General features: G+C 46.2%; 1 protein-coding gene across 1 annotated transcript; it reads right to left on the bottom strand.

The window, feature by feature from the left end:
- Positions 1-1,429: 1,429 nt before the first annotated feature.
- On the bottom strand, positions 1,430-16,981 carry LOC121568724 (somatostatin receptor type 2-like). Its single transcript, XM_041879126.2, has 3 exons — positions 16,508-16,981; positions 5,277-6,048; positions 1,430-3,926 (listed from the first exon to the last, which is right to left on the bottom strand). The coding sequence occupies exons 2-3, from the start codon at positions 5,985-5,987 to the stop codon at positions 3,516-3,518; spliced, it is 1,122 nt and encodes a 373-aa protein (XP_041735060.1). The 5' UTR covers positions 5,988-6,048; positions 16,508-16,981; the 3' UTR covers positions 1,430-3,515.
- Between the last annotated feature and the right edge of the window lie 3,206 nt (positions 16,982-20,187).

The following is a 20,187-nucleotide window of genomic DNA, read 5'->3' as shown; positions in this document are numbered from 1 at the left end:
ACTTTTTTGTGTATGTCCATTACATGAAATACAAATAAAAGTCCATTTAAATTACAGGTTGTAATGCAACAATAGAATAAACGCCAAGGGGGATAAATACTTTTGCAAGGCACTGTATGGCCACAAAACACACACACACACACCCACACACGGGAGTGTGGCGCCAGAGCCTGAACAGGGGACAAACTAAGACAAATTGGGCAGCATGTCTGTGACTAACTTTGGGTCAGGTGACCCTTTATGCAAGACGAGAAGGCTGTGTACTGACTGTTTAAGCTAGATCTACAGTATAGTACACTCTACACACTACTGTATAGGGCATAGATCCACAGGTTATACCTGTGAGATTTAGAGAGTAGGGGAAGGGAGTGATGATGATAATGGGGTGTAGAAGGAACACACCTGTACCCCTTTAGGGGTACGATGTGTTCTAGCCCTTCTCAAATTCACATTGCTCAGACTGGAGGCCTCCGCGTGACCTCTGACCTCCCAAAGCGAGGGCACGTTGCTCACAGAGTTTTTAAAAAGCTAGATGGTGCATATCCTATCCTTGCCATTGATCGCTTCTGTGACCGTATGGGAATTGGGCAGTGTCGTTAATTGACTGCTATCCCCATTTCAAAAGTCAATTTTCACTGTTTGTGTTTTGAATGGTCATAAAGCCAATGTTGATGATTTTCTGTTATCTGCAGTGCTGGAATGTTTGCTCAGGAGTATATGATTCATTGTATGATCCCTCCTACTTACCTGGATGGAACTCTCTGGTCCCTCTTTAACCCGTAACCCGTAGACTACTTTAAAATGTTGCATGGCATCAGTCTTTTGTCCCAAATGCATCCCCTTGCTTTTCTAACTCTGTGACAACCCACTGGGCACAGACATCAAATCAACGTCTATTCCACGTTGCTTCCATGTCATTTCATTGAAATGACGTGGAAACAATGTTGATTGAACCAGTATGTGCCCTGTGGGAATGCTCCATATGCCAGCGTGCCAGAGTTGACCTCTCAGAAAGAGTATGGGGTAGGTTGGTGATCGTCCTGCCCTAGGCCTAGATGGGTGGCCTGGGATGAGCAGAGTTGACCTCTCAGAAAGAGTATGGGGTAGGTGGGTGATTGTCCTGCCCTAGGTAGCCTGGGATGAGCTCATCATCTCAAACACGACATGACTCGGCAAGCCTGAAGACCAGCTATAAAACTTGGGTCAAATGCAGGTCAAACAGCTGCCAAACTATAAATGAATCCATGATGCGGTAGAGCTTTATCGGTGTTTGTAGCATGACCTGCAGTGTTTTTGAAGTCTGCCATTTTGAATTGTAACTGATCAAACTGTGGATTTCTTCTTTGGGCTTTGAAGCAATGTTGCTTGATTGATAAACAGATTAGCGCTGCTTAATTTACAGCAATGAAGACCACTACAGTATTCAATACCAGCTGAAGCAAAGACGGGTCTTTCTTGAACATTATTCTGTACATAACAGCAATAGCAACAGTTTATGGATAACGTGAAACATGACAAGGGATGGTTTAAAATAGGACTGGAGAATAGTGATTGAAAAATGCATTGTCTTTGCTATCTAAACTATCAAACAGTTCTATTCAGCTTGGACAAAAAAAATATTAAATTATTCTCAACCACGACACGACAATGTTGACTTGACAATTACGGCACACGTTGAGTCTATACAGTCTAGCAGCGGTTTGGTTAGTGATTAGCCTTGGTCGATGCCATGCTAATGCCATCAATATAACAACATTTCAGCATTCATCTCTGTAGTAAAACTCTACGCTTTTCCTGATTATGTGATCTGACCAAGAAACACTGGGCTATAATAATAATAACCTGACAAAGAAACACTCTGGGCTAGAATAATCATTTGGGCACTGAGTTTCTCCAGATGAGATCACCTGGTACCCATACTTGGTACCCATACTTCTTCTAATCATGGCCTTGGACTGAATGCTGTATCAAATAAAACACTGTGGACAGTACACACACACACACTCTCTCTCTCTCTCACACGTACACATACACTCACTCTCTCACACACATACACACACACAGAGAGAGAGAGAGAAACGGTTCAATTATACAGTGAGAGTGCATTCACAGTTATTGGGAGACTTCACACAGTCACACTCATCATTCATTAGGTTGTGTGATTCCAACTCTGTAACTCTGTTCAGCTGTAGGTCCATGACTCACTGCTGACTATTTGTCCACAGCAAATGTGTCTTTCTGAGCTTAAAAAAAGAAGCACTAAGGTCAACCATAATGTTAAACCGACTTTACAGTGTTCATATTTGGACAGCATCAGTCTCAGCAGGACTTGTGCCAGCGACTTAGCCATGTGGGATATCATGTGTTTTTATATCATTTCAAAGTAGTCCCAGCATCTCTACTGTTCCTCCTCTCTCTGTAGAAAGTAATTAGACAACCGAACCACACCTTGGCCTAGTGATCCAGAGGTGATGTGGTCTCCTGCTCACAGTTGTGTTAAGTAATACAGTATCTGAGCATAGAGGCATGTTACTAAATCCACATTCTGCAGAGCCCACCATTTTGGACACACAATCTTTGTAAATAGACAATTTGCACACGTTGAGTCTGCTATAGTCCTAGTCTCACTTTGGCATACTTCTTAAGTCCTAGTCTGGTGTTTACTCGGCTACAGGACAACGTGACAAAGACAAAAGATGGAGGTTCACCCTGCTAGTGTAAACGTATGTGAAGGGAATCCTTGATCTCCATGGTTAAGTCTCATCTGATGTCAATCAGTAACTGTAAGTAACGGTCTGGGACTTATTAATCAGGACACAACATGGCAAAATGTTCTGCAGCGGAAAACAAATGTTTCTTATTGGACAAGTTCAGGTAGCACTTCCCGGTTTCAGTCCCTTTTCTTCCTTTTGGGGCCTAATGAACACAACCCTGTTCTGGTCCTCATGTGATCCTGTCACTGTCCACTCCTTCCCAGTGTCAATACACTCAGTACTCGTCTTCAGCTTTCCACCCAAACAGAGAGCAAAGTAACAGCTACAGTTAGTATTCTCTCCTTTATGACTATATTTCAATTGATGGGTTTTACGACCAGGAAAACCCACTGTCATATCATTGTATGTCTTTTTAGAAAGTAAAGAGAGAGGTTGTAAACAGAAATATGAGACATGAAGAGGGTGATAACAGCCGTTGAGGAGCAGACACCATGAGGGCTTAGTTCCTTTGGCCTTTTTTCACCTCATCCAAGGGGGAAGAGAATGCTTACAGAATATCACACCATGAGATCAACTACAATCACTCTCCCTACATGAGTTGTTCATAGGGCATGATAACAGGTCAGGATGATCAATTCCATCTGCAGAAACATGTGTGTTTGTTTCTGTACGTGTGTGTGCATGTGTGCGTTTTGTTTGTGTTTTTGTTTGTGTGTGATGAGCTTGTGAGGGAGCTTTGATGTGAAATCAAAGATGTCTGTATAGATCACACATAAGGGGATGTGTTAGAATAAACAAGCATCAAATGCTGGTCTGCTGGTCTCCATTGAGCAGCGTGCTTTGAGTCTCCGTGGGGTCATTCATCATACGAGACTTGTCCTGCTTGCTATCGCTGCGCTCAATCACATCCAGCCCGCCCACCTTCTTCCGACACAGAACGTTCTGGAAGCTCTTTTTGAAGTTCTCTGACAGGAACGCGTAAAGGATGGGGTTGGCACACGAGTTGGCGTAACCTAGGACCACCACGAAGGCAAAGGTGCTCCTCAGGAAGGGTGTGGTGGAGATGGTTCCTGTCACCGAAGTCACATTGAAGACATAGAAGGGCAGCCAGCAGAAGACGAACACGGCAACCACGATGGACACCATGCGGGTCACCTTCCTCTCCGAGCGCTTCCTCTTAGTGGACCCGACACGGATCCCTGAGGACTTCACCTAAAAAATAATAGATTTTATTTGTATAGCTTTAAAAAAAATAGGTAAATATTAGGGGACCCGACACAGATCCCTGAGGACTTCACTTTAATAGTAGTAATAATTATAGATTTGATCTATATAGCCCACTTTAAAATATAGGTAAATATAGCTACATCTCAAGGCACTACACCGCACAGACAAAAACAAAAGAAGAAAACAATAGATTAAAGTACACACACCCTGCTACCATGACAACATACGATAGGGCACAACAATTTAGTCAGCTTAAAATGAAAATAAAAGTATAGAAAGATGGCAGTAGTCTTGGATTTGTCAGTCTCATCTATGTAGGTCAGCCTCTGTCTCAGCAGGAGTTGTATCAGTAGCATGATGACACTGAGGCTGTCCTAATATGGACCGTAGTGGTGGCAGAACGGTGTAAAACAAGCATGACCTTGATGGTGATGGTGAGGTAACACAGGCAGATGACCATGAGACTGACCTTGATGGTGATGGTGAGGTAACACAGGCAGATGACCATGAGACTAACCTTGATGGTGATGGTGAGGTAACAGGCAAATGACCATGAAACTGACCTTGATGGTGATGGTGAGGTAACAGGCAGATGACCATGAGACTGACCTTGATGGTGATGGTGAAGTAACAGGCAGAGAGACCATGAAACTGACCTTGATGGTGATGGTGAGGTAACAGGCAGATGACCATGAGACTGACCTTGATGGTGAGGTAACAGGCAGATGACCATGAGACTGACCTTGATGGTGATGGTGAGGTAACAGGCAGATGACCATGAGACTAACCTTGATGGTGATGGTGAGGTAACAGGCAGATGACCATGAACCTGACCTTGATGGTGATGGTGAGGTAACAGGCAGATGACCATGAGACTGACCTTGATGGTGATGGTGAAGTAACAGGCAGAGAGACCATGAAACTGACCTTGATGGTGATGGTGAGGTAACAGGCAGATGACCATGAGACTGACCTTGATGGTGAGGTAACAGGCAGATGACCATGAGACTGACCTTGATGGTGATGGTGAGGTAACAGGCAGATGACCATGAGACTAACCTTGATGGTGATGGTGAGGTAACAGGCAGATGACCATGAGACTGACCTTGATGGTGATGGTGAGGTAACAGGCAGATGACCATGAGACTGACCTTGATGGTGATGGTGAGGTAACAGGCAGATGACCATGTGACTGACCTTGATGGTGATGGTGAGGTAACAGGCAGATGACCATGTGACTGACCTTGATGGTGATGGTGAGGTAACAGGCAGATGACCATGTGACTGACCTTGATGGTGATAGTGAGCTAACAGGCAGATGACAATGAGACTGACCTTGATGATGATGAGAAGGTAACACAGGCAGATGACCATGAGCGGGAGGAAGAAACCCAGGACGAAGGTGTAGAACATGAAGGCGGTGTAGTAGGCCTCCTCCGGCTCTGGCCACACGATGGTACAGAAGCAACTATTGTGCTTGGTGATTAAACCGCTGTAGATAATGATGGGCAGGTTGACCAGGAGCGACACCCCCCACACCGCCAGGTTGATGGTCTTGGCCATACGTGGTTTGCGCCACTTGGTGGACCGGATGGGGTGCACCACGGCCAGGTAGCGGTCGATGCTCATGACCATAAGGCAGAAGATGGAGGTGAACTGGTTGAGTGAGTCCACGGTCATGACCACGCGGCACAGCACCGCACCAAACGGCCAGTGGACCAGCGCCAGCTGAATGGCGATGAACGGTAACCCCAACATGAACAGAACATCTGCAACCGCCAAATTCATGATGTAAATATTCGTGACCGTCTTCATCTTGGCATAGCGCAGGATGACGTAGATCACCAGGGCATTGCCGCAGAGACCGATACCACACACCAGGAAGTAGAGGAAGGTGATGACCATGGTGCTGGTCTGGTTGAACGTGTTGTCACCAGTATAGGTACCATTGGGTTCCGTTGACTCGTTGCCCAGAATAAAGCTGTCATACATCAGGGGCTCTTCGGTTATGTTGGGGAGCGAGGAGGGGAACACCCAGGAGTCCATGGCGGCTCTGGTTCCTCAATGTCTCTCAGATATCCAAGGAGCTTTGACTATGACATCCCACCTGCATGGATGGAAGAAAAGAACAGAATCAATGTGGTGTCTCTCAGTCGCTCTCTATAGGGAACAAACATTTTTGAAAGGCCTCCCAAAACATAACAGCACACAGTTATGAAATATGAATGTACATTTACTCTCTGTCCCCCTCCCCCCTCAGATTTAGAGTTTCATTAGGAACAATCTTCATTTTTTTGGTCCCTAATGAACCTCAAAGATCATTGCAGTTCTTGTTTTTCTAAGTTGAGGTGACTTGGGGTAAAGTCCCTCCGTTTAGCACCCTTTTTGTCCAAGCTGGGCTTAAACACGTTTGATAATATTAGTTTATTATATTAGCAATAACTAGTGGTGGGAAAAGTACCCAATTGTCATACTTGAGTAAAAGTAAAGATACCTTAATAGAAAATGACTCAAGTAAAAGTGAAAGTCACCCAGTAAAATATTACTTGAGTAAAATATACTTAAGTATCAAAAGTATAAGTCATTTTAAATTCCTTATATTATTAAACAGGCACCATTTTATTTTATTCTTCTTCTGGAGAACCAGGGGCACACTCCAACACAGACATAATTTACAAACAAAGCATGTGTGTTTAGTGAGTCTGCCAGATCAGAGGCAGTAGGGATGACCAGGGATGTTCTCTTGATAAGTGAGTGAATTGGACAATTTTTCTGTCCTGCTAAGCATTCAAAAAGTAATGAGTACGTTTGTGTGTCAGGGAAAATGTATGGAGTAAAAAGTACAGTCTTTTCTTTAGGAATGTAGTTAAGTAAAAGTTGTCAGAAATATAAATAGTGAAGTACAGATAACAAAAAAACGACTTGAGTAGTACTTTTAAGTACTTTTACTTAAGTACTTTACACCACTGGCTATAACAATATGAAGACTATTATGACTGTCTACAAATGCTTATGTGTAAACTGTAGCATAACTAGAAGTGACTGTCTTTCCAGACAATGCAGGTAAGTCCGCCCCCCTCAGCTCCAAGGATGGCACATGCTGTTGACTTAATTTATTAGGATTTGAATAAGTGTGCCACGCTTGTACTGTTGCAATAAAACCATGCTCATCCTAGACTACATTAATAATAACCTGGCTCAAACCAGGAAGAGATGGGATGGCTTTTGAAACCACACAGGCAGACCAGGTTTAAATACTATTTTAAATGATTTTAAATACTTTACCTAGGCTTGATTGAGCTGGCCTGGTGTAATGGAACCAATTAAATAGTCCCAGAAGTGCAAACCCCACCCATCTGGCACTCCAGATGGACTCAAACACTCAAAGTATTCAAAAGAACACATACTATTTGAACTCAGGTCTGGCACACAGGGCAGCTTGCTCTCCCCTACCTCCCATGCATTGGGTATATATTTACTAATGTCCTTATGTAACTTGGTAACCACTGGGTAACCTGTGTTGCAATCACACTCCAGACCATTGGTTCCTGGGGCCTCATTTGTAAACCCTGCATACATACAAAATATACCCCAAAATGTGCATGCGCCAGTTTTCATGCAAAAGTTGGCATTTATAAAAGTTTTACATGATGTGGGAAAACTTTAGACCATGCGTACTCACATCTGCTAGTGGTTTGAATATTATATTTCACGCTGGCAATAAGCATTGTGTGCAAATTGGGGATATGATGAAAAGCTTATTAATAAAAAAAACTAATCACAGGAAAACGTATTAACAAGAATGCAGCCATTTGCCATTGGTGAGAAGAGCGAAAATCAGTGTTTTATTTTAAGAATCTCAAATAATTAGACATAGGAATCTTGTTCCTATTATTTTATTTTCAAAACCATTGCCAAATAAATTCCTCACCTTTTCTGTCCGTGATGGGTTCATATTCCCGAAGGAGTCATAGCCTATAACAAATTACCATGTGCATCTCTAATTTAATTGGACCTAGTAGCCTAGTAAATACATGGATGTGCTATATGTAGGCTATTTCAAGTTTTGCAATATCAGCGAGGTTTATAATACCGGTATACAGTCGAATTTAACAGCTGAACAGTTGATGTTTTACATTGAAGTAGGCCTATGTATGCTACTGTTGTCACGCCCTGACTCAGGGGACGTTTATTTGTTGAGTCAGGGTGTGTATATTCCGTGTTGTGTTTGTTCTATGGTGTAGTATCTAGTATGTATATTTCTATGTTGGCCGGTGTGGTTCCCAATCAGAGGCAGCTGTCGCTCGTTGTCTCTGATTGGGGACCATACTTAGGCAGCCTTTTGGCACTAGTTAGTTGTGGGATCTTGTTCCGTGTAAGGTATGTTGTTTGTGTGCTACCTTGGACTTCACGTTTCGTTTGTTGTTTTGTTGTGTGTTTATTCGTTAAATAAACATGTTGGCATATCACGCTGCGCCTTGGTCCGTCCCGTCTATAAACGAACGTGACAGAAGATCCCACCAAACGAGGACCAAGCAGCGTGTCCAGGAGCAGACAGCCTGGACCTTGGAGGAGATCCTGGACGGTAAGGGATCCTGGACTTGGGAGGAGATTCAGGCCGGGATGGATCGCTGTCCTTGGGAGGAGACAGTGGAGGCGCAGTATAGAGAGGAGCAGCGGCAACGCAGAAGGTGCCGGCCGAGGAAGAAGCCCGAGAGACAGCCACAATAATTTTTTTTGGGGGGGGCTAAAAGGGCGGTTGGCGGAGCCTAGTGTTAGAGCAGAGCCAACTTCCCGTACTCACGCGAGGAAGCGTGTGACTGGGCAGGCTCTGTGTTATGCGGAGCTACGTACTGTGTCGCCAGTGTGCCGGCACAGTCCTGTACGTCCTGTGCTAGCACCACGCATGTGTCGTGCGAAGATGGACATTCAGCCAGGATGGGGTGTGCCGGCTCAACGCTCCTGGTCTCCAGTACGCCTCCTCGGTCCTGCATATCCTGCGCCTGTTCTACGAGCTGTATCGCCAGTGCGCATGCACAGCCCAGTGCGTCCTGTGCCAGCGCCCCGCATGTGTAGTGCGAAAGTGGGCAGCCAGCCAGGACAGGTTGTGCCAGCTCTCCGCTCCAGACCTCCAGTCCGCCTTTGCAGTCCGGTCCGGCCCGTTCCTGCTCCTCGCACAAAACCAGTGTTGCGTGTTCCCAGCCCGGCCCGGCCTGTTCCTGCTCCTCGCACCAAGCCAGTGGTGCGCGTCGCCAGCCCGGCCCGGCCTGTTCCTGCTCCCTGCACCAGGCCAGTGGTGCGCGTCGCCAGTCCGGTCCGGCCCGTTCCTGCTCCTCGCACCAAACCAGTAGTGCGTGTTCCCAGCCCGGCCTGTTCCTGCTCCTCGCACCAAGCCAGTGGTGCGCGTCGCCAGCCCGGTCCGGCCTGTTTCTGCTCCTCGCACCAAGCCAGTGGTGCGCGTCGCCAGCCCGGCCCGGCCTGTTCCTGCTCCCTGCACCAGGCCAGTGGTGCGCGTCGCCAGTCCGGTCCGGCCCGTTCCTGCTCCTCGCACCAAACCAGTAGTGCGTGTTCCCAGCCCGGCCTGTTCCTGCTCCTCGCACCAAGCCAGTGGTGCGCGTCGCCAGCCCGGTCCGGCCTGTTTCTGCTCCTCGCACCAAGCCAGTGGTGCGCGTCGCCAGCCCGGCCCGGCCTGTTCCTGCTTCTCGCACCAAGCCAGTGGTGCGCGTCGCCAGCCCGGCCCGGCCTGTTCCTGCCCCTCGCACCAAGCCAGTGGTGCGCGTCGCCAGCCCGGCCCGGCCTGTTCCTGCCCCTCGCACCAAGCCAGTGGTGCGCGTCGCCAGCCCGGCCCGGCCTGTTCCTGCCCCTCGCACCAAGCCAGTGGTGCGCGTCGCCAGCCCGGCCCGGCCTGTTCCTGCCCCTCGCACCAAGCCAGTGGTGCGGGTCGCCAGCCCGGCCCGGCCTGTTCCTGCCCCTCGCACCAAGCCAGTGGTGTGCGTCGCCAGCCCGGCCCGGCCTGTTCCTGCCCCTCGCACCAAGCCAGTGGTGCGCGTCGCCAGCCCGGCCCGGCCTGTTCCTGCCCCTCGCACCAAGTCAGTGGTGCGCGTCGCCAGCCCAGCCCGGCCTGTTCCTGCTCCCCGCACCAGGCCAGTGGTGCGCGTCGCCAGTCCGGTACGGCCCGTTCCTGCTCCCCGCACCAAGCCAGTGGTGCGCGTCGTCAGCCCGGTCCGGCCCGTGCCTGTTCCACCGGTGCCTGGAGCCAGAGCAGTCCGCTCCACCGGTGCCCAGTTCAGCTCCGGTCAGCTGCTCCACTCCGGAGCCAGAGCAATCCGCTCCACCGGGGTCCAGTCCAGCTCTGGTCAGCGGCTCCACTCCAGAGCCAGAGCAGTCCGCTCCACCGGTGCCTGATCCAGCTCCGGTCAGCTGCTCCACTCCGGAGCTAGAACAGTTCGCTCCACCGTCGTCGGGTCCAGCTCCAGTCAGCGGTTCCAGTCCAGACCCAGACGTCAGCCTCTCTCCAGGTTCGGGGTCTCCCACACCAGGGTCCAGACAGGGCTTGGTACTTCGTGGGAGGAAGGAGAGGGGAAGCAGCGCGCCGAGGTCCAGACCAGACCAGGGGCGCAACAGGGAGGCGGAGAATAGGTTGTGGTCACGCCCGGAGCCGGATCCGCCTCCGAGGCGGAATGCCCACCCGGCCCCTACCCTGTTATGTTTATGTGGCGTGGTCGGAGTCCGCACCTTTGTGGGGGGGGGGTACTGTCACGCCCTGACTCAGGGGACGTGTATTTGTTGAGTCAGGGTGTGTATATTCCGTGTTGTGTTTGTTCTATGGTGTAGTATCTAGTATGTCTATTTCTATGTTGGCCGGTGTGGTTCCCAATCAGAGGCAGCTGTCACTCGTTGTCTCTGATTGGGGGCCATACTTAGGCAGCCTTTTGGCACTAGTTAGTTGTGGGATCTTGTTCCGTGTAAGGTATGTTGTTTGTGTGCTACCTTGGACTTCACGGTTCGTTTGTTGTTTTGTTGTGTGTTTATTCGTTAAATAAACATGTTGGCATATCACGCTGCGCCTTGGTCCGTCCCGTCGATGAATGATCGTGACAACTGTAAGTAAAAAAAAAAATTATCCTGCCCTAGACAATGTTTCAGAATTTGCAGGCAGTCCATCATATTTAGGTTGGGTTGGGGGGAAAGTCGATGCAAAACATTGTTGAATCCAAACACTCTGCTGACAGTTCACAACTATTTGCCATTGTTTTCTTCCAGAAACGAACACAGTCATTTTCCAGATATAGCATAAATTAGGCATACTGCTAAAGACTAAAATGTTTTTCCAACACAGTAAATAGACCAGTAGCTTTATATAAAATCTGTATGGGTAGGATACAGTATTGATGTGCGATAGGAGCGCGACATCATTGCCTATTTGATCTCAGAGCCTATATTGATAAACTAAATATTTAACAACAATTCGTCGTCTGCATGCTGTGGCCTAATGCCAATAGCTCCAAATTATACAGCAAATAAAGGATGTTATTGTCACTATAAAAGGTGAATGGAGGGCGTCTTCCAGGCAGAGTTTTAATGCTCGTTCACACGTGCACAGTTTTATGACAGGTCTGATTCATAACTGGAAACATGCTATGTATGGCTTGCGCCAAGTTTATAAATCTCAATATTTCTGTAAGTGCACAAACTTTTCAGAAATGGCGCACGCAGAAATTGAGTGTGAAATTTACGTAACGTTATAAATGAGGCCCCTGGTCCTGGAGGTGTCTGTTGAGAGAGAGACTCTTGGTTGGCTGGTTCAGCCACAGCCTCTGTCTACAGTCAGCCTGTGGTAATCAGTACTGGGTAAGCCCCATGATCTTCGAAAATCGATGGGGATAGACCCATATCCTGTCCACAAATGCATAGGCATCATGCTCCATTAACGCCCATTAACCGAGGGCACATGTCCCCTGATTTGTATCCCATTTGTGATAAAATATACAGTGCCTTCAGAAAGTATTCAAACCCCTTGACTTTTTCCACATTTTGTTGTGTTACAGCCTGAATTTAAAATGGATTACATTTAGGTTTTTTTGGTCACTGGCCTACACACAATACCCCATAATGTCAAAGTGGAATTTGTTTCGATATTTTTTTTAAATTACTATTACAAATGAAAGCTCAAATGTCTTGGGTCAATAAGTATTCAACCCCTTTGTTATGGCGAGACTAAATAAGTTCAGGAGAAAACATTTGCTTAACAAGTCACATAATAAGTTGCATGGACTCACTATGTGTGTTTAAAACAGTGTTTAACATGATTTTTTTATCACTACCTCATCTCTGTACCCCACACATACAATTATCTGTAAGGTCCCTCAGTCGAGCAGTGGATTTCAAACACAGATTCAACCACAAAGCCAAGGGAAGTTTTCCAATGCCTCGCAAAGAAGGGCACCTATTGATAGATGGGTGGGGGGAAAAAAGCAGACATTGAATATCCCTTTGAGGATAGAGAAGTTACTAATTACACTTTGGATGGTGTATCAATACACCCAGTCACTACAAAGATACAAACAAAGCCTTCCTAACTCAGTTGCCAGAGAGGAAGAAAACTGCTCAGGGATTTCAATGCCAAGAGTGTGCAAAGCTGTCATCAAGGCAAAGGGTGGCTATTTGAAGAATCTAAAATCTAAAATATATTTTGATTTGTTTAACACTTTTCCATATGTGTTATTTCATAGTTTTGATGTCATCGCTATTATTCTACAATGTATGAAATAATAAAAATAAAGAAAAACCCTTGAATGAGCAGGTGTGTCCAAACTTTTGACTGGTAGTGTATGTTAGTGTTTTATTTTTCATATGTTTTTTATTTATTTTTATTTTTACACATTTTAGAAATGTTCTTCCACTTTGACATTACAGAATATTTTGTGTAGATCATTGACCAAAAATTACAATTAAATCCATTATAATCACACTTTGTAACACAACAAAATCAAGGAGTTTGAATACTTTCCGAAGGCACTGTCCATGACATCTCTGCAGGAGGGTCCAGCTGTTCATGCACTCAGTCATTGGTTTCACAGCATGTTGGGTACTTTTTTCACTATTCAGCCTTAAAAGCTGTTATCAAATGTAATCACACAGCAGATTAAAATATGTAACAGTAGGGTCCTGGTGTGTGTATGGAGAGCTCCGCTGGGAATTCTCTCTCCTTTTAAATACAATATCGAACAGCTTAAGTTCTGCCTTTTATCTGAAGTCAAAGTATAGGTTTCCTTCTAGCTTATGCTGTCATGTCTACTAGACTAGCACACTGCAACACACACACACACACACACACACACACACACACACACACACCCATACCCATACACACACGTATGCACTCACACACACACTGAGCTACACACACCATAGGGAAATCATTCAGTCAACTCCCCAGTCACAGCCCCCTTCCTGAGAACTGCTTGTCCTTCACTTGATACTAGACTATATTCTTCCCTCAGTAAATAACAACCCAAAGGTTACTCCTCTCCACTGTTATAGAAAACATGTATTTATTAGGGGGTGGGAATTAATGCAAATGATTATGTAAATGATTCCCGCCTAAGTAATTGAAAGAAAGGAAGGACCGCGGCACCTCAATCAGTGAGCCGTGACAGAGTCAAATTGGAGTGTAGGTCGGTGTCAGCACACAGTGAGAGGAATGCCCCCTGCCAACCTGAGATAATATCAATATCATAACATGTTTCATTATGCCAATTTATCATTGCACCTCCTGCACAATGAAAGCTGCCTGGGAGTTGTTTGAGATATGGGTATTGTTGTGCTAAATAAGCAACACCAGATACTAGGGAGGGGTATGTGGGATGTTGAAAACAAAACAGTAAAACAGATGATGACATTGCCTATGCCATGTGTCCATGTGTGCTTCCCAAATAACAACTTATTCCCTTTATGGTGCACTACTTTTGACCTGGGCCCATAAGGTGTCCACTGCCCATAGGGTGTTATTTGGGGCGCAGACCATTGGCTAGATTCTATCAGATCCACACTAGCTGACACCCACATAGCGGTTGTTTGGCGGTGTCAGTGGTGGAACTGCATTAGAGCTGTCAAATCCACAAGCGGCTCCCGGCATTATACCGAAAGCATTATACCTAAAACGACAGTCGCATTACGAGAAATCCAGCCTTGTTCGAACACCTCGATTAGGCTGATAGAAATCCTCATTATGTTGTTTCATGAAAAGCTAGCTCGTCACCTACCGTGCCAGGGATAAAGAGAGTAGCCTAACAACTGAAACGGTTTCTATCAATGCACCAAATTCACAACACTGCTATACACTGAGTGTACAAAACATTAGGAACACCTGTTCTTTCCATGACATAGACTGACCAGGTGAATCCAGGTGAAAGCTATGATCCCTTATTGATGTCACTTGTTAAATCCACTTCAGTCAGTGTAGCTGAAGGGGAGGAGACAGGTTAAAGAAGGATTTTTAAGCCTTGAGACAATTGAGACATGGGTGAATGGGCAAGACAAAATATTTAAGTGCCTTTGAATGGGGTATGGTAGTAGGTGCCAGGCGCACCGGTTTGAGTGTGTCAAGAACTGCAACGATGCTGGGTTTTTCATGCTCAACAATTTCCTGTGTGTATCAAGAATGGTCCACCACCCAAAGGACATCCAGCCAACTGACACAACTGTGGGAAGCATTGGCGTCAACATGGGCCAGCATCCCTGTGGAATGCTTTCGACACCTTGTAGAGTCCATGCCCCGCTGAATTGAGGCTGTTCTGAGGGCAAAGGGGGGTGCAACTCAATATTAGGAAGGTGTTCCTAATGTTTTGTACACTCAGTGTAATTACCTAATCATAATCTGCATCCCAAATTGCACCCTATTACCTACATAGTGTAATACTTTTGACCAGGGCCCATGGGGAATAGGGTGCCTTTTGAGATTAACAGATGCGTGATGTAACATGTTTGCTCCATGCTTACATGTACAATTTTGGACTCATTGAAATTGAATATTTGGGTTGACGTTGGCTACTGAACTATTAATAGATGCACGGTACAGCATGTATTGAATGCATCATTGAGCAATCTGTCAACAAGTGGTTCAGTCTCAGTAGTCTTGATCTAAACCTGGCGCGGAAAACTGTGAGGACCCAGTCGATACAATGTTGCAAGTTCGCTAGCGAAACCTCATGACAGACAGACAGAGAGAGAGAGAGAGACAGGCAGAGTAGAGAAATGAATGCGATTGAATTAACCTGAACCGAACTGTCACTGTTTAAACCATGACGGGGTGTTCGTTTCATTTGGAATTAGTTTTGTTAAAATTGCATTTTAAACAAATAGGAGAATGATTCAATTAGAGTCCCCCCCGCCAAAGTTTGACATTTGTTTCATTTAGGGGAGCTCATGTCTCATTCAAGGACATAAGGAGGCATGAGATTTTGGGTAAGGCCCTGCGATAGACTAGCGTCCTGTCCAGGGGGTTACTCAAGCTGCCTCACGCTACAGAAACAGGAGATAGGCTCTTGCTCCAAGACGTTCCGGGCCAGCTCGCACAAACCAAGACTGGCTTAATGCTTTACAGTGTGTTGATTTAGAATAGAATAACATAGAATAGACCACCCGTGGGCTGATCCTGCACCTGATAGATTGCAATCTTGTTCCGCAAAATTACCCCTGTGTCTCTTCAGGCTCAATGCTTTACATTGCTTTGGTTTAGAATAGAATAGAATAGGTCTCTGTTCAGGCACCTGATAGATTGTCTACCTTGTTCTGCCAGTTTACACCCCTTTCTCTTCACTGGCTGGGTCAATGCTTTACAGTGCTTTGATTTAGAATAGACCACAAGTGCTGTTCAGGCACTACCCGACAGATTGCTACTTTGTTCTGCCAGCTTACTCCGCTCTGTCTTTTCAGACACACAGTGACTCTGTCACAAACCTTTGGCCCACTGATTTAAAGGCTGTGTGGGAAATCTGGAGTTGAAGATAAGGAGCTACTCATCTGTTTGTTCATGCAGCAACAGACCATGTGAGCCGATGATCCGTAAATTCAAATGCACGTTTCAGATGTGATCACAGAGAGGGGTCAGGGATTGAAAGCATCAATACTTAAATATGCGCAAATTCTTTTCATGGCACCCAAGTTAAAAATGTAATGTCATTCGATCAGGAAATTGAAGTGCGTTGTTATCATTCCTGAAAGAGTTAATGCAATGATAGTCGTCTGATAAAATAGTGTCATAAGTCACTCAGTCTATGAATGTGACAATATTAATATATTAGAAAAAACTAAGTAGAGTATAGTGATACTGTGATTTGAAGCTTAAATATTAAATACATCTTTCAATAACATCATCACGCATGATTTCCATTGTGTTTTTCTTTACCATGATTACTGAATAAAAATGATAGCCTCGAATATTTTTTCATACACCTAAACTGACAGAAAATGTCAGTTTGAAAATTAATGGCATGTGTCAATGAATTTTAAGACCCGATATAACATGACATTTTGATAATGACACATTTCTATATTTTCCTTACCTTTAAAAACGATAAAATATCATCCAATGTAAAACTTTATTCCGTTTGACTGAGTTCAATGGGTCTTCATTTCCCACCATGAAACCTTCTCAAACACCTATCCAATACCTTCAGCCGAAACGAGGTTTGACAGCTCTCTGCCGTTTGAATTCACATTTGAAAATAACCAACCTTTGATAATTTGCCATCATGCTGAAATAAGTTGTAAAAAAGAGCGAGACCATTGAAAATGAGTCTACGCAAGAAAATAAATAACTGTAGGTGCCACGACTATGTGGCTCTGGCTACATGGTAAAGTGCGCACAGAGAATGCCTTGAGTGAAAAGGGCTGGATTGAGCGGAGATGCGGAGCGCGCGCAGCTTGTATTAGCTACTCACAGTTTGTAATGACAGACACGGGGTAGAGACCTCATACAGAGCTGTTGCTACTGCTTGCTACTGTTCTCCAGCCCAACACACAGATGGATTTACTGGTCCGTTATTTCCCCGTTCCTTCTCCGTTTCCTCCCATAAAAAAAAGAAAATGCATGCGGTAACCTCGTTGTCACCAGGCTATTACCTTAGGACTGAGCCAGCACACTACGAGAAGATAAAGGTGGTTAGAGTGCTGAGGCCTTGTTTACCTCCGGTCTACATTTGAGTTGTGAGATTAAAAATTATGACTGGAAACTGTCATAATTGATTGATTATAGGTCAAGAGATCATCAAGTAAATCTATTGACCAAATCTATTGAAAATGATTTTTTAAAATTTATTTTAGCTTTATTTAACTAGGCAAGTCAGTTAAGAACAAATTCTTATTTACAATGATTGCCTACACAGGCCAAACCCGGATGACGCTGAGCCAATTGTGCGCTGCCCTATGGGACTCCCAATCAAGGCAGGTTGTGATACAGGGAGGCCAGTATGAAAATGTATGCGCTCACTGACTGTAAGTCGCTCTGGATAAGAGTGTCTGCTAAATGACTAAAATGTAAATGTAATACAGCCTGGAATCAACCAGGGGGTCTGTAGTGACGCCTCAAGCACTGAGATGCAATTCCTTAAACCGCTACGCCACTCAGGAGCAAATTATGTTAGCATAATTATTAGAGCTAAATTATGCCAGATACCTCTTGTATTTTTGTGTACAGCCTATATCAAACATACTGTTAATTGGACCTGGATTGTGAAAGTAGCCAACCAGTGAGGTAGGGGAGAGGACATGAGACACCATACCAGCGACACACAGCTTTGAGTGGATGAGACCCAAGTGATTCACACAGTGACCCTTTCCCCTTCTGGTCATCTACAGCTTCCAAACGCAAAGAAAGACAAAACAACATGCCCCAGACAGACAACTATTATCTTTGGCATAAAAAGAACAGCAAACACTGTTCTGCATGCCTTCATGCTGACCTGCAGCGCTCTCATAGACTATTGTGCAGACCTGGGTTCAAATACTATTCGAAATCATTTAAAATACTTTAGGGCTTGATTAAGCTTGTCTGACACAATGGAATCAATACAAAGTCCCCCAAAATGCAAAAAAAAGAAGAAAAAAGCTAAGTGTTCAAAATATTTCTAATAGTATTTGAACCCTGGTATGAAACTGTGTGGAACAAGAATGATTGTGTAACAGATTAAACTACCATGTCCTTTCCTCTAATACTTATTTGACCAGGGTGAAGAGTCAAATGTGGGTCCTAAATGGCACCCTATTCCCATAGCCGCGGGAAGTAGGGGTACTGAGGGTGCTGCAGCACCCCTGAAATATCCTAATATAGAAAACATTTGAATGATTTTTTTTTCTTCTCACAAAAGTAGTGCACTGAGCCTTTATTAGTCCTGTATAAGCTGACCGATATAGCTGTCTGTGACACAGCAGATAAAAGATAATAAAACAAGGCCATGGCTGTGTGCGTCAAACCAAGACCTTAATCTGCCACTTCTCCCCTTAACACTCACATTGGATAACCACAGACTTGTAACTTGCTGTTTTCCTTGAAATCCCCACGGATTGCATCCCAAATGGCACCTTATTCCCTATTTAGAGCACTCCTTTTGACCAGGGCCTATAGGGAATAGTGTGCCATTCGGGATGCAGCCTCTGTCTCTCTCTGCCCATGTTGATCTGTGTCACGGTTCAGACAGACGACAAGAGGACCACAATTGCGTCACACCAGAAAGTTTATTAAAACTTAAGGGAGAAGGGAAGTAGGGAGTGAGTGAAGGCTCCAGGGGTTATCCCGTCCAATGTGCTGGGTCTGTGCCCCCCCCCAGTGGCAGCGGTGCGTCCGATGACGCCGGTGGTTGGTGGTCCAGAAGTCCTGGGGGGGGAGGAAACACAGACACAACGGGGCGGATGAAACAAGGCAGAAGTACAGTTCAAGGGAAATCCAAATACGTAGTAGCAAGGCAGAAGGCTGGTCAGAGTTACCGGGGTCGAAGAGTAGTCAGGAGTCGTAATGGCAGAAAGCAGGTCTGGTTTTCCTGGGGCAGAAGAGTATCCAAGAATCAGGCAGGTCCGGGGTCACAAAACAAGGGTGAGCCAGAAGCGTGAGCACACAGGTTCCGGGGTGTGAGCTTTGCAGACGATCTGACAAAGGAGAGCTGAGAGACGGGACTTTAAATACTGGGAGAGGTTAGTGGGTAATGCAGCGCAGCTGGCAGAGTAATTAGAGCCGAGCAGAGCAGGGACAGGTGGAGCTCGTTAGGCTGAGTAGAGAGAGAGAGATGAGCAGAGTGGAAGATAGTGGAAACACATTAAGGTGGTAACCCGGTGGAGTGAGAGGGCTCATGACAGAACCCCCCAAGGGACGGCCCCAGAAGTCCCAAGAGCAACACCACGCCGGGCGGGAGGAGGGGAGCCGGAGGAGGGCTAGAACTCCTCCGAACGGTCCGAGCGAACGCCCTCATCCTCGGAGGAAGCCGGAGGGCCGTGGTCGGGAGATGGGACAGGTCCCGAGACAGGATCAGGCACAGGACAGGAAGCCGAGCGGGCAGGACGGTTAGGGATCCCTCTGGGGCGGCCCCTACGGATTGCAGGTTGATCAGGATGCCGTTGGTGGAAGGCGGTGATGAGAGTCCTATCCACAATCCGACTAGCTGGCACCCAGGTCCTTTCCTCAGGTCCATAGCCCTCCCAGTCAATGAGGTACTGGAGACCCCTACCCCTCCGTCTGGACCGAAGCAGGCGGCGGACGGTGTAAACCAGACCACCATCGACGAGCCGTGGAGGAGGAGGACAAGGCGCAGCAGGGACCAGCGGACTCTCATGAATGGGCTTAATCTTAGACACATGGAAAGTGGGGTGCACCCTCATGGAATTAGGCAGTTGGAGCCGGACAGCAGTTGGGCTAATCACTCTTATGATAGGGAATGGGCCAATGAACCGAGGTGCCAACTTCTGCGACTCCACCCTGAGTGGCAGGTTCCTTGACGACAACCACACCCCTTTGACCAACATGGTAGGTGGGAGCAGGGATTCTCCGACGGTTGGCCCCGGTAGTGTAGCTGGCAACGGATCTGAGAAGTGTGGCTCGGGCCTGTGACCAGGTGCGGCGACATCGACGGGCAAACGCAAGTGCAGATGGGCAAGTAACCTCCCCTTCCTGACTGGCAAATAGAGGAGGCTGGTATCCATAAACACATTGGAAAGGGGACATACCGATGGCAGAGCAGGTCAGAGAATTGTGTGC

The sequence above is a fragment of the Coregonus clupeaformis genome, chromosome 7 (assembly GCF_020615455.1).
Source record: "Coregonus clupeaformis isolate EN_2021a chromosome 7, ASM2061545v1, whole genome shotgun sequence".
Classification (NCBI taxonomy): domain Eukaryota; kingdom Metazoa; phylum Chordata; class Actinopteri; order Salmoniformes; family Salmonidae; genus Coregonus; species Coregonus clupeaformis.
Note: the sequence above shows the minus strand (reverse complement) of the source record. Positions and strands in the feature narration are given on the sequence as shown.

Coding starts and splice junctions, on each gene's coding strand:
- LOC121568724 (XM_041879126.2), bottom strand. CDS start 5,987: ATGGACTCCTGGGTGTTCCCCTCCTCGCTCCCCAACATAACCGAAGAG. Junction 3,927..5,276: donor ACCTTCTCATCATCATCAAG/GTCAGTCTCATT, acceptor ATTATTTTTTAG/GTGAAGTCCTCAGGGATCCG.